Consider the following 12,507-nt stretch of genomic DNA (forward strand, 5'->3'; position numbering starts at 1 on the left):
TCTCCAGGCAAGAACACTGGACTGGGTTGCCATTCCCTTCCCCGCCCTTCCCTGACTAGCAGCTGTTTGGACCTGCTGTTTGGAATTTCTGGAAGGTCATAGAGAAGGAATGAAGCCTGTTTCCTGTAAGCAAGAGATGGGGACACGGGCAGGCTCTCCTGCCTGGGACCCTCACAGGGCCCTGCCTGGAATCACAGGGGACCAAGCCCTCCTCTGTGTTCCCACCACATCGTGAGCCCCCCACCACTTGGTCACCCCTGGGCCCGGTGTACACGTGTACCAGGCAGACGCCGCGTGATGGACGCACAGGGCCCAGCCAGACACAGAAACAGCCGCCTGGGCCACATCTGCTTATTTGTCTCGGGGAGGGGCCCCTGCTTTTCCGTACTCTGTCTTCACGGCCTCAGAATTTTCGGAAGCTGTGAGTCTGGCAGGAGTCAGGGATAAAGCTGGTAGCATTTTGTGCTCACTTGGTATATCATTACTTTCCCAGTGCCCTGGGGTCCTGAAGTCCTGGGATCTCTTTGAGCCACTTGGGTCCTGAAGTCCTGGGGGAACTCTCTGAGCCCCTGGGTCCTGAAGTCCTGGGGTTGCTCTGAGCGCCCTGAGGTCCTGAAGGCCTGGGATTGCTCTGAGCCCCTGGGGTCCTGAAGTCCTGGGGCATCTTTCTGAGCCCCAGGATCCTGAAGTCCTGGGATTGCTCTGAGCCCCTGGGTCCTGAAGTCTTGGGATTGCTCTGAGCGCCTGAGGTCCTGAAGTCCTGGGGGATTGCTCTGAGCATCCTGAAGTCCTGGGGGATTGCTCTGAGCGCCCCCTGGGTCCTGAAGTCCTGGGGGATTGCCCTGAGCCCCCGGGGTCCTGAAGTCATGGGGGATTGCTCTGAGTGCCCCTCGCACCAGCCGGTCCTGTGCTAACACCTGCAGCAGCTCTGGGAGCTGAGTCTTTTCTTGCACACCTGGCTTCCCACACAGGTGTGCGTGTGTACGTTCAGTTGTGTCCTCGCAGTCTAATCTGGGCATGTTCTTCTGCTTCGGCCCTCTGGGCACCTCTTCCTCTCGGACGGAGCCCCCTGGGCTGAGTGTGTGAGGGTCGGGCGCCTGCCGGCCCGTCCTCCCCTCTGCCTTGCACGTGGAGGCGCACAGCGCCAGGCTTACCCTTCCGTCCTTCCCTACATGGGAGCCTGACTCACCTCTGCGTCCTGGCTAACCCAGCCCTTGGTACAGAGAACCCAGAGCTCCCTGTCACTGCACTGCAGCAGTGCTCCCCTTGTGCAGCTGTGGTTCTTAACCCTCGTTGCTCTTCTGTGCTGGACTGACGTGAAGGCAGAACAAGGCCAGGAGCGGACTGCGGCTCAGATCGTGAACTCCTTACTTCCAAATTCAGACTGAAATGGAAGAAAGTGGAGAAAACCACTAGGCCATTTAGGTATGACCTAAATCAAATCCCTTAGGACTATATAGTGGAAGTGAGAAATAGATTTAAGGGACTAGATCTGATAGAGTGCCTGATGAACTATGGACGGAGGTTCATGACATTGTACAGGAGACAGGAATCAAGACCATCCCCAAGAAAAAGAAATGCAAAAAAGCAAAATAGCTGTCTGAGGAGGTCTTCCAAATAGCTGTGAAAAGAAGAGAAGCAAAAAGCAAAGGAGAAAAGGAAAGATATACCCATTTGAATGCAGAGTTCCAGAGAATAGCAAGGAGAGATAAGAAACCCTTCCTCAGCGATCAGTGCAAAGAAATAGAGGAAAACAATAGAATGGGAAAGACTAGAGATCTCTTCAAGAAAATTAGAGATACAAAGGGGACATTTCATGCAAAAATGGGCTCGATAAAGGATAGAAATGGTCTGGACCTAACAGAAGCAGAAGATATTAAGAAGAGGTGGCAAGAATACACAGAAGAACTGTACAAAAAAGATCTTCACAACCCAGACAATCATGATGGTGTGATCACTCACCTAGAGCCAGACATCCTGGAATGTGAAGTCAAGTGGGCCTTAGGAAGCATCACTATGAACAAAGCTAGTGGAGGTGATAGAATTCCAGTTGAGCTATTTCAAATCCTGAAAGATGATGCTGTGAAAGTGCTGCACTCAGTATGCCAACAAATTTGGAAAACTCAGCAGTGGCCACAGGACTGGAACAGGTCCGTTTTCATTCCAATCCCGAAGAAAGGCAATGCCAAAGAATGCTCAACTACCGCACAATTGCACTCATCTCACACACTAATAAAGTCATGCTCAAAATTCTCCAAGCCAGGCTTTAGCAATATGTGAACCGTGAACTTCCAGATGTTCAAGCTGGTTTTAGAAAAGGCAGAGGCACCAGAGATCAAATTGCCAACATCCACTGGATCATGGAAAAAGCAAGAAAATTCCAGAAAAACATCTATTTCTGCTTTATTGACTATGCCAAAGGCTTTGACTGTGTGGATCACAATAAACTGTGGAAAATTCTGAAAGAGACGAGAATACCAGACCATTTGACCTTCCTCTTGAGAAACCTGTATGCAGGTCAGGAAGCAAGAGTTAGAACTGGACATGGAACAACAGACTGGTTCCAAATAGGAAAAGGAGTACGTCAAGGCTGTATATTGTTACCCTGCTTATTTAGCTTATATGCAGAGTACATCATGCTAAATGCTGGGCTGGAAGAAGCACAGGCTGGAATCAAGATTGCCGGGAGAAATATCAATAATCTCAGATATGCAGATGACACCACCCTTATGGCAGGAAGTGAAGAAGAACTAAAGAGCATCTTGATGAAAGTGAAAGAGGAGAGTGAAAAGGTTGGTTTGAAGCTCAACATTCAGAAAACAAAGATCATGGCATCCGGTCCCATCACTTCATGGCAAATAGATGGGGAAACAGCAGCTGACTTTATTTTTTTGGGCTCCAAAATCACTGCAGATGGTGATTGCAGCTATGAAATTAAAAGATGCTGACTCCTTGGAAGGAAAGTTATGACCAACCTAGACAGCATATTAAAAAGCAGAGACATTACTTTGCCAACAAAGGTCCGTCTAGTCAAGGCTATGGTTTTTCCAGTGGTCATGTATGGATGTGAGAGTTGAACTGTGAAGAAAGGTGATCACCGAAGAATTGATGCTTTTGAACTGTGGTGCTGGAGAAGACTCTTGAGAGTCCCTTGGACTGCAAGGAGATCCAGCCAGTCCATCCTAAAGGAGATCAGTCCTGGGTGTTCATTGGAAGGACTGATGCTGAAGCTGAAACTCCAATATTTTGGCCACCTGATTCGACGAGCTGACTCATTTGAAAAGACCCTGATACTTGGAAAGATTGAGGGCAGGAGGAGGGGTCGACAGAGGATGAGATGGCTGATGGCATCACCGACTCAATGGACATGGGTTTGGGTTAACTCCGGGAGTTGGTGATGGCCAGGGAGGCCTGGTGTGCTGTGGTTCATGGGGTCGCAAAGAGTCAGACACGACTGAGCGACTGAAGTGAACTGAACTGACATGAAGGGGATTGAGTTTTTCCCTAGTTCTTGGTATGTTTAGTTCCTTGGGCATCACTGAATTTGTTTCTTCATTACTAAAATATCCATTGCATTCAGGGTCACTAAAAAGATTGCTGGTGGCGTTTATTCACAGAGGGGTTTTCATGGTTCATGATCAGTACATGTTCTATGCAGCATGGTAGTTGCCAGCCACATGTGACTGATGACCAGTCTTTAAACGTTGCTGTTCCAATTGAAATGTGCTATCTGTGGAAAATGCACATCAATCTTGAAGACTTAATATGAGAAAAGAATGTAAAATATTTTAAATTTGAGTATGCAGTGAAATAATTTGTTATCCCTATGGACGGAGGAACCTGGTAGGCTGCAGTCCATGGGGTTACTAAGAGTCGGACACAACTGAGCGACTTCACTTTCACTCTTCACTTTCGTGCATTGGAGGAGGAAATGGCAACCCACTCTAGTGTTCTTGCCTGGAGAATACCAGGGACGGGCGAGCCTGGTGGGCTGCCGTCTAAGGAGTCGCACAGAGTCAGACAAGACTGCAGCAACTTAGCAGCAGCAGCAGGTTAGATACAATGTATTAAAATTAACTTCCCCTGTTTCTTTTTACCTTTATAAAAGTGGTTCCTAGGGGCTTCCCTAGAGAAGGCAATGGCAAGCCACTCCAGTACTATTGCCTAGAAAATCCCATGGATGGAGGAGCCTGGTAGGCTGAGGTCCGTGGGGTCGTTACTAGTCGGACACGACTGAGCGACTTCACTTTCACTTTTCACTTTCACACATTGGAGAAGGAAATGGCAACCCACTCCAGTGTTCTTGCCTAGAGAATCCCAGGGACGGGGGAGCCTGGTGGGCTTCCGTCTATGGGGTCACGCAGAGTCGGACACAACTGAAGTGACTTAGCAGCAGCAGGGGCTTCCCTGATGGTCCAGAGGTCAGACTGGGTGCTTCCACTGCAGGGGGCAGAAGTTCAACCCCTGGTAGGGGAGCAAAGATCCTGCAAACTGTGTGGTGTGGCCAGATTTTTTTTTAAATTAAAATGTTCCTTGAATACCTATTGTTAAAAAATATTAAAGTGGTTGCTAAAATATTTAAATGTATATATGTGGTTCTTTGGCTTCCCTGGTGGTTCAGCTGGTAAAGAATCCACCTGCAATGCAGGAGACGTGGATTTGATCCCTGGGTCAGGAAAATCCCTTAGAGCAGGGAATAGCAAGCCACTCCAGTATTCTTCCCTGGAGAATTCCATGGGCAGAGGAGCCTGATGGGCTACAGTCCATGGGGTCGCAAATGCCTGACACACACAGACACCCCCCCACCCCCCACAGACATGGTTCACTTATTCCTTTGAACTGAGCTCTCTAGAGGGTTCTTACTCTTAAATGACCCTTTTTCTCCATTCCAGATGTGAGGTTACTCAAGATGAAACCACTTTTATTTTTAACATTGTTTCGTTTTAAATATATATATATTTTAACTGAAGTAATTGACCATGAAGGTTTACCAGGTTGTGCTAGCCTTAGGTGTATAGCACAGTGATTCAGTTATCCCTCTACCTGCCTACCCATCCATCCATTCGTCTCTATAGTACTGCGGATTCTTTTACGTTATAGCAAACTACTTTTATATTACGAGCCTTTTCCGCGTGGTCGGAAGCTGTCATTGAAGGACTTCATGTGATCTCTTCTAGCCTTGACCTCAGATTCCCACGAACCAAGTAAGTGTTTGAGCAGTTTGTGCATCCCCCAGATGCCCTGCCGCTTGCTTTCTGTAAGGTCCAGAGGAGCGAGCTGTGCCCTGGCCCCTCCTCAGGGCCTGAGGACCGGGCTGCCCCGAGAGGAGGAGGCGCTGACTGGGGGCCGGGGCTGGAGGCACGAAGGTCACAGCCCGCGGGCGCCGCGCGCGCTGGGCCCGTTCTGGCGAGGCTCGGGGCTGGGATCCCTAGCGGGTGGCTGTGGCCCGCTGGCGTCTGCGGTCTGACCTACTACACGGTCTGACCTGCTGTGCGGTGAGGGCTGCCCCGCCGGGGAGACGCACGGCTGTCAGCCTGCCGTCCAGGATGCGCCTCCTTCCCTGCGCGTGCTGTGGGCGCTGCAGGGACACCACTGCTGGAAGCGAGCCCGCCCCAAGTCGGGGGTTGGCCATTCTTGGGTGATTATGTGGATGCTGTGTACGAGGATCTTGGACGATGATTTGAAATGAAGGCAGGGTCCTTTCGGTTTGATTATCAAATTCTGGGTGGAAGAAAGATTTTTTTTAAAAAACTTTTACTTGGCAATGGTTTCAAACTTACAGAAACGTGGTGAGAACAGTAACCAGGAGCCTCCTGTGCGCATTTTGCCTGATGCGCCTGTTGGTAACGTTGTACCCTGTTTGCTCTCGTGTGTGCGCACGCCCACACTCATGTCACACGTGAGTCTGCGTGTCTGTCTGTATTGTCCTTTTTCCTGGGTCACGTGAGAGCAAGGTGCAATAACATCATGGCTTTTTCCTCTTAAAATACTTAAGTATATGCTTTCTAAAAATCAGGATATTCTTTCTTATAAAATTTTCTTTATTACTTTTTTTGGCTGTGCTGCACTGCTTGCAGGATCCTCATTGCCCACCGTGAACCCAGGCTCTGGGCAGTGAAAGTAGACCCCTGACCTCTGGACTGCCAGGGGATTCCCATATATTCTTTTACATAACATCAGTTTAGTTACCAACTTCAGTAAATATTAGCATTAATATAATACTTAATCTAGTGCTTGCGTGTGTTCCAATTTTAGAGTTGACCCAAAAATGTCTTTTAGAGCGTTTTTTCCTCTCCATTAAGCACCCAGCAGGCTAGGATCACATTCGTATTTAGTTGTCATGTGAAAGTCAGACAGTGAATCGCCTCTCCTCAGCACTTCCAGAAGCTTCTGACAGCAGACGCACGGGCTTTTCTACTCAGTTCTCCAGCAGACCCTGACTGGATGTCTGGCAAGTTAATTCCAGTGCTGCCTGCCTGTGATTAGCGCAGACCCCACAAGGCCAGGGGTCTGCACCCCCTTCAGACGCAGATCCCAAGTTGAGGTCATCACCCATCTTTCCCACTGGCCAGCTGTAAAATGGAGGTTCCTACTCCTGGGCTTTGATAACTTTGCAGAGTGGCTCACAAAAGTCAGGAAAGCAGTCACTAGATTTCCGATTTTTTATAAAATGATACAAGTCAGGAACAACCGGTGGAGGAGAAGCCTGGAGCAGGGTGGGGAGCACGGAGGGTCTCTGCCGCCTGCCAGCATCTCTCGGCTTCCCCTCCCGGAGCCTCTCAGGTCAGGGTTTGACAGAGGCCTCTTAGGCACAGTGGTCAGAGCATTGGCTGGTCTCCCCTCCCGAGGTGGGGGTTCCAGCTCTCTCCTCTCTTGTGTGCCTCCCCTGCCCGCAGTCCCCATCCTTGGGGCTTTACAAAAGCCCACTCACAAATGCAGATGTGGCTGGAACGGTCTTTATGAATAACAGCAGACACTTCTTTCACCTTTATTGTTGCCATCACTTGTGCAATTCCAGGAGTTTCAGGAGCACTTTGCTAAGAAAGGGGATAAAGACCAAGTGTGTGTTTCTTGTAAATCACAGTATCACTGCATGCCTCTTCGGTCTGCTCTGATGTGGACCAGCCCTCCTCCCCATCGCCCTCCTTTTTTTTGTCTTTTATGATATTGATGTTTTGGCTGAGGAATGTTTTCAATTTTAAGACTAAGCCTGTTAAAAGCTGGCAGAAAATACATTTTTGTCATCTTTTGATTCTACGGGAAAGCCCTTTGCAAGTAAGACCTTGATGAAATGCCAGACATACATTTGACTTTCTGAAAAATGTGAAATTCCTACATAATCAAACCACAAGCCAATAAACAAAAACCCCCAAAAATCTGGGAGGACAGACAGACCTGCATCCTAGAAAAGCAGGCAGAGGACCTGAATAGGTAGTACACAAAAGAACAAATACAAGTGGCCAGTAATATGGAAAACAATTCCAGGGGCATTCCAGTGAATGCAGATCAAAACAGTGGGGGACTTTGACTGCTTTTCGGAAGATTGAGTGAGCAGATTCTCCACTGTTGGCCAGTGTGAGGGAAGGGCTCTGTCTCAGCGCTGATATGGTGGACTGGTGTGGACTTTCCTGGGAGGATAGATCAGGGAATGTATATCAAAACTTTAAATAGCATTGACTCTATGTTATGAGTTCTGTGACTGAATTAACTGTTGTAGATTTGTGCGTTGTAGTATAGAGATGTATTTCTTCAAGAAAATATACTTTTGGCTCACTGAAGTGAACTTATTTGCATCAAAAGGTTTCTTTGGAAAATATTGAGTTTTTTTTCTTCAATAGTAAGCGAGTCTTTGGTTAAATATGAGTTCAGTAAGTAGTTTAGCTTTTCAGTTAGAGTGAAGTGTATCTGGATTTTGCATGACGTGGGGTTGACTTTGGGCTTCTTGGTGAATGTGTTTAATCCACTTGTGCATGCTTGCATGCTCAGTCGCTTCAGTCGTGTCTGACTCTTTGCGACCCCATGGACTGTGGCCCACCAGGCTCCTCTGTCCATGGTATTGTCTAGGCAAGAACACTGGAGTGGGTGGCTGTGCCCTCCTCCAGGGGGTCTTCCTGACCCAGGGATCACGCTCTATAATGTCTCCTGCACTGGTAGGTGAGTTCTTCACCACTAATTCTGGGAAGCCCCTAATTCTGCTCATCAGCCTCCAAGGAGCCATCTCTGGACTCAGTAGACGTGGGTCTGATGGGGACGGTCTCCCTCCCTCCCATGGTGACAGAGCAGTCTGGGGGAAGGTTCGAGGTCCCCATGATCAGAGGTGGAAGTGGGGAAGAGTATGGGGGGGTGCCTAGCTGTGTCTGGTGCGGGCACTGTGCCAGGGAAGGGCAGTGAAGCAGTAAGTACTGGCTCCTGGCCAGAGGAGCCGCTGTTCTGAGGATGACCTCAAGGACTGTAATTCCGAGGTCAAGTGTGTGAGGACGGTGGTGCCCTGGTTGTTGGGGTGGGGAGGTGATGAGGGGTGTGGGGATGATTGGGTTGGCGTGGGGTTTAGCTGCTGATGTGGCTTTGGTGAGAGAGAAAGCTGACTGACGGTGCTGAGAGACGGCAGGAGCGTTGGTGAGAGGGACCCGTCTGAGAACGTTTCCAGGTCCGAGCGCTCTGCGTGCTGCACAGGCGGCCAGTGAGTGCCAGAGATGAGGGCTTGAGGCAAGGACTCCTTTTACTAGGAAAGTTGGCTGACCTAGAGGAGAGCAGACTGATGTCTCAAAATAACCATTTATGGATTTTGATGGATTTGGATATGGATCCATATAAATTTATGGATCAGAGATGGAGGGATAAGGAAACAAAGGAAAGAGATCATTTAATTCTTGCAAGCCTCAGGCAGGAGGTTGTATTAGTTTCTTTCGGGTCATTCATAGGTGGGCAGGTTCACGTTATCTCCCTGTGAGCTAAACTGGAGCTCTTTAGTTTAAGAGTCAGGCAGAGGGGCAGGGTTCTTAGAGGCAGGCCATTATGTACAATTATAACTACAACATGGCAAAGACAGGCGTTCAAGTCTTAGCCTGGAGTCAAAATTAACCCTCCAGGCTACTCAGTACTGATGCCATGTGGTAGGCTGTCTGCTTTCTCACCATAGGGAAGCTTCTCTTTCTTGGCAGCTTGTCCAGAGCAGCTCTTTTCTTGTCCTGGTGGGTGGTCTGCTCCCTGTTTTCATCTGATCTCCCTCCTCCCCAACCCATTATCGGCATCTTTCTGCCTCTGAGTAGCTCCCCACCCCTGACCTGCCCCTCCCTTCTTTTCAGAGGAGGATCTGACCGTCTTTGGCTATAAGAGCCTCACCCTCCCCGCTCTGGGAACTTGCTGTTTCATTTCCATGTTCCTGCATCACCAGCTCGGGTTCTCTGTACCCTGGGTCACACAGAGCTTGAAGGAGAGATTATGGATTCCCTCTGGGCAGTCAGAAGCAGGAAGACCTCCTCAGGTCTCCTGTCTTAAGCATTTACATTTCCATCTGCCTGTGCTTCATGATGTGCAGGAGGTGGTGCTAGTGGTGAAGAACCCGCCTGTCAGTGCAGGAGCCTTGGGGTGCAGGTTCGATCCCTGGGTCGGGAAAATCCCCTGGAGGAGAGGGCAGGGCAACCCACTCCATATTCTTGCCTGGAGAATCCCGTGGACTGAGGAGCCTGGTGGGCTACAGTCCATAGGGTCACAAAGAGTTGGACACAACTGAAGCAACTTAGCATGCCCTTGAAAAAGGCAAGGAAAGGCCTACCTCTGCTCTCCACAGTTGAGACTTTCTTTAGAAGTCATCTCAAGCACTTCTCGGTCCAAGGATTTCAGCCGGCATACCACGAGCTCTTGCCAGGCCACTGTCTGTCAGCCAGTGTAGTGATGGTTCCTGGAAGACACAAACTGAGAGCCGGGCCTCCTCCCGGAGGTGCTCCTGGTGGGTTCTCGGATGGCGTGCCTCCGGAGACCCTTACGACCTTGAGACACCTTGAGAGACCCTTCCGAGTGAGGAGGACTTGAAGCGAATCAGCTCGTCGTCCGAAAAGCACATGTGCGCGTGCTTCAGGGTTGGAGTCAGACCTTCTTTGCCTTCAGATCCTGCCTCCGCCTCGTGGGCTGATATTGAAGGGAACAGCGTTAGGTCTCAGCCTCAGTTTTCTCAGCCGTAGAACAGGGTTACTCAGACCGACCTCAGGAGATGTTTGAGGAGAGAATGTGTTCACCTTGACATGTGGCCTGGGTTTGGGCAGCAGAGGGAACCTGGGTGTGGGAGGGCGGATGGTGTGGTCGGCCAGGCAAGGATAGTGAGGCCACAGAGTAGGGGCAGGGAGGGCGGTGTGGGGCGTGGCCGCGGAGGGTGCTGACTCCTGAATGCAGATTGGCCTTAGGGTTTTGCTGTAGAGACAGTGAGCTTTCAGTGAGTCTCAGGGCTGAGGAAAAGGGCTTCATTCAGAGTTTCCTGATACTGTTTCGGTCTGTCCTGAGATGTGATGTTCTTGACCACCAGAACTGTTCGCAGGACTTAGATCTAAACCCTTAGGGAGTTTGGTTTCTGGATCCTCTGAACCCATAGTCCTCAGATCCTGGATCCAGGCTCCAGGGCCACAGGGCCCTTTTGGCCTGATGGGAGTTGGCTTCTATAGGAACATAGCAGAATTTAACCTAAGTCAGTTTTATGAGCAGACTTCAGTCTTGCAGCAGTTCAGAAAGTTCCTCTATTTACAATGCAATCTGATGTAGTGGTATTCCAGAAGGTTCCTGGGAGAGAATGTTCCAGACTGGGACCTTGCTGGCAGTCCGGTGGCTATGACTCCACGCTTCCAGTGCGGGGGACCTGGGTTTGACCCCTGGGTGGGGACTGGACCTCACAGGCAGAGCAGCCTGGCTGTGAGGAAGGAGCGAGCTGTGCTGACTCCCACTGTGTTCCTTTCCGTCTGCAGCTGCTCACGTTTCGCACCTGGAGAACGTGTCGGAGGAGGAGATGAACAGACTGCTGGGGATCGTGTTGGACGTGGAGTATCTCTTTACCTGTGTCCACAGGGAAGAAGACGCCGACACCAAGCAAGTTTATTTTTACCTGTTCAAGGTGAGACGTCCACATCTGGAAAGGCTTGCTTCTCCCTCTGTCCAGATGCAGCAGGTCACGGGCGGCTGGCCCTGGGTCTGCAGAGGCGCATTTCTTCAGGGGGACCGTGCCGTGGGCACTGTGCTTGGAGCGCACCCCTCTCCCTGAGCGCCTCCTACGTGTCAGCCGCGTAGGTGTCTTTAGGCTCATGGATTTCTTTCCATCGCCCCTCTGTTCACCCCTCCATCCGTCCATTTGTCCATCCAAGCATGTGTCCTACCATCCATCTGCCGTCTGACAAGGACTTAGCGCATGCCTTCTCTGTGCGGGTGCTCTTGCGGGTGTGAAACCTGGGTCCCTGGGCAGCGAAGTCCTTGCCTTCGTGGAGTTTAGGTTTCAGTAGGAGAGGCGGAGACAGTCAGCAGGTCGGCAGTGTGCGGCTGGTGGTGGAGAACGTGCGACCCGAGCTGGCAGAGTGAGTGCGGTCCACGTGGGAGGGCGCCGGCAGGCGGGGACATGGTGCCAGGGAGACGTGGCAGGAACTTCCCAAGTCAGTTAGGGAAGATGAACTGACGGCTGTGCAGAGACACTAGCGGGGCCCCAGGGGCTGCCTCTGAAAAGGGCTGCGGAGGCGCCTTCTGGGCGGGGCACGGTCACGCAGCATCAGACCCCCAGTGGACGTGAAGCCGCCAGCCCAGCCCAGCTTCGGGGGGGCGTGTGTGGTCACAGAGCATCAAGACCCCCGGTGGGCGTGAAGCGCCCAGCCCAGTGCGGGGGCCCCGGCGGTGGGGAGGCAGGAGACCTGGCTGGATGGTGGCTGGACTCTGCTGCAAGCTCTGGTCGGTGCCTCCCTGCTCCCTGCCCTCCCAGCTCCCCGCTGCCCCCTGGTTCCCGCCCCCGGCTCCCCGCTCCCCGGCCCCCTGCCCCCCGCCGCCGCCTCGGGGAGCAGCCTCAGCTCCAGAGGGCCCCAGTCCTGTTTCGTAGATGTGCGTTGGTTTGCACTGACAGGGGAAGGAAGTGGTGGGGGCAGGGGAACAGTTAGAAGACATCCAGGTCACCAAAAAGTAGATTCATAAAGGTGGCTGACAGAAGGAATACTTAAAAAAACCCCACACCGACCATTTTGGGCTCTGTGGACTGTGCCCTTGGCTGCTGCTAAGTCACTTCAGTCATGTCCGACTGTGTGTGACCCCATAGATGGAAGCCCACCAGGTTCCCCCGTCCCTGGGATTCTCCAGGCAAGAACACTGGAGTGGGTTGCCATTTTCTTCTCCAATGTGTGAAAGTGAAGTCGCTCAGTCGTGTCTGACTCGTAGTGACCCCACGGACTGCAGCCCACCAGTTTTTACAAGGACCTTAAAAACAAAACCCCGAACCCTTCACTGGAGCTGACACCCGGGAGGCGTTTGCATCTCCTCGCGAGGCTGGGC

At 51.2% G+C, this 12,507-nt stretch overlaps 1 protein-coding gene across 2 annotated transcripts in view; it reads left to right on the top strand.

The window, feature by feature from the left end:
• The window catches only part of KAT2B (lysine acetyltransferase 2B), a 92,706-nt gene that overhangs the window by 30,270 nt on the left and 49,929 nt on the right, over positions 1 to 12,507 (top strand). For both annotated transcript variants that reach the window (XM_088835457.1, XM_055417157.2), the window contains exon 3: positions 10,953 to 11,098. In XM_088835457.1, coding sequence (XP_088691583.1) covers positions 10,953 to 11,098 — 146 coding nt within the window. The remainder of the gene's footprint in view (positions 1 to 10,952; positions 11,099 to 12,507) is intronic.

The sequence above is a fragment of the Moschus berezovskii genome, chromosome 1 (assembly GCF_049115385.1).
Source record: "Moschus berezovskii isolate FMDL1 chromosome 1, NW_MosBer_1.0, whole genome shotgun sequence".
Lineage (NCBI taxonomy): Eukaryota > Metazoa > Chordata > Mammalia > Artiodactyla > Moschidae > Moschus > Moschus berezovskii.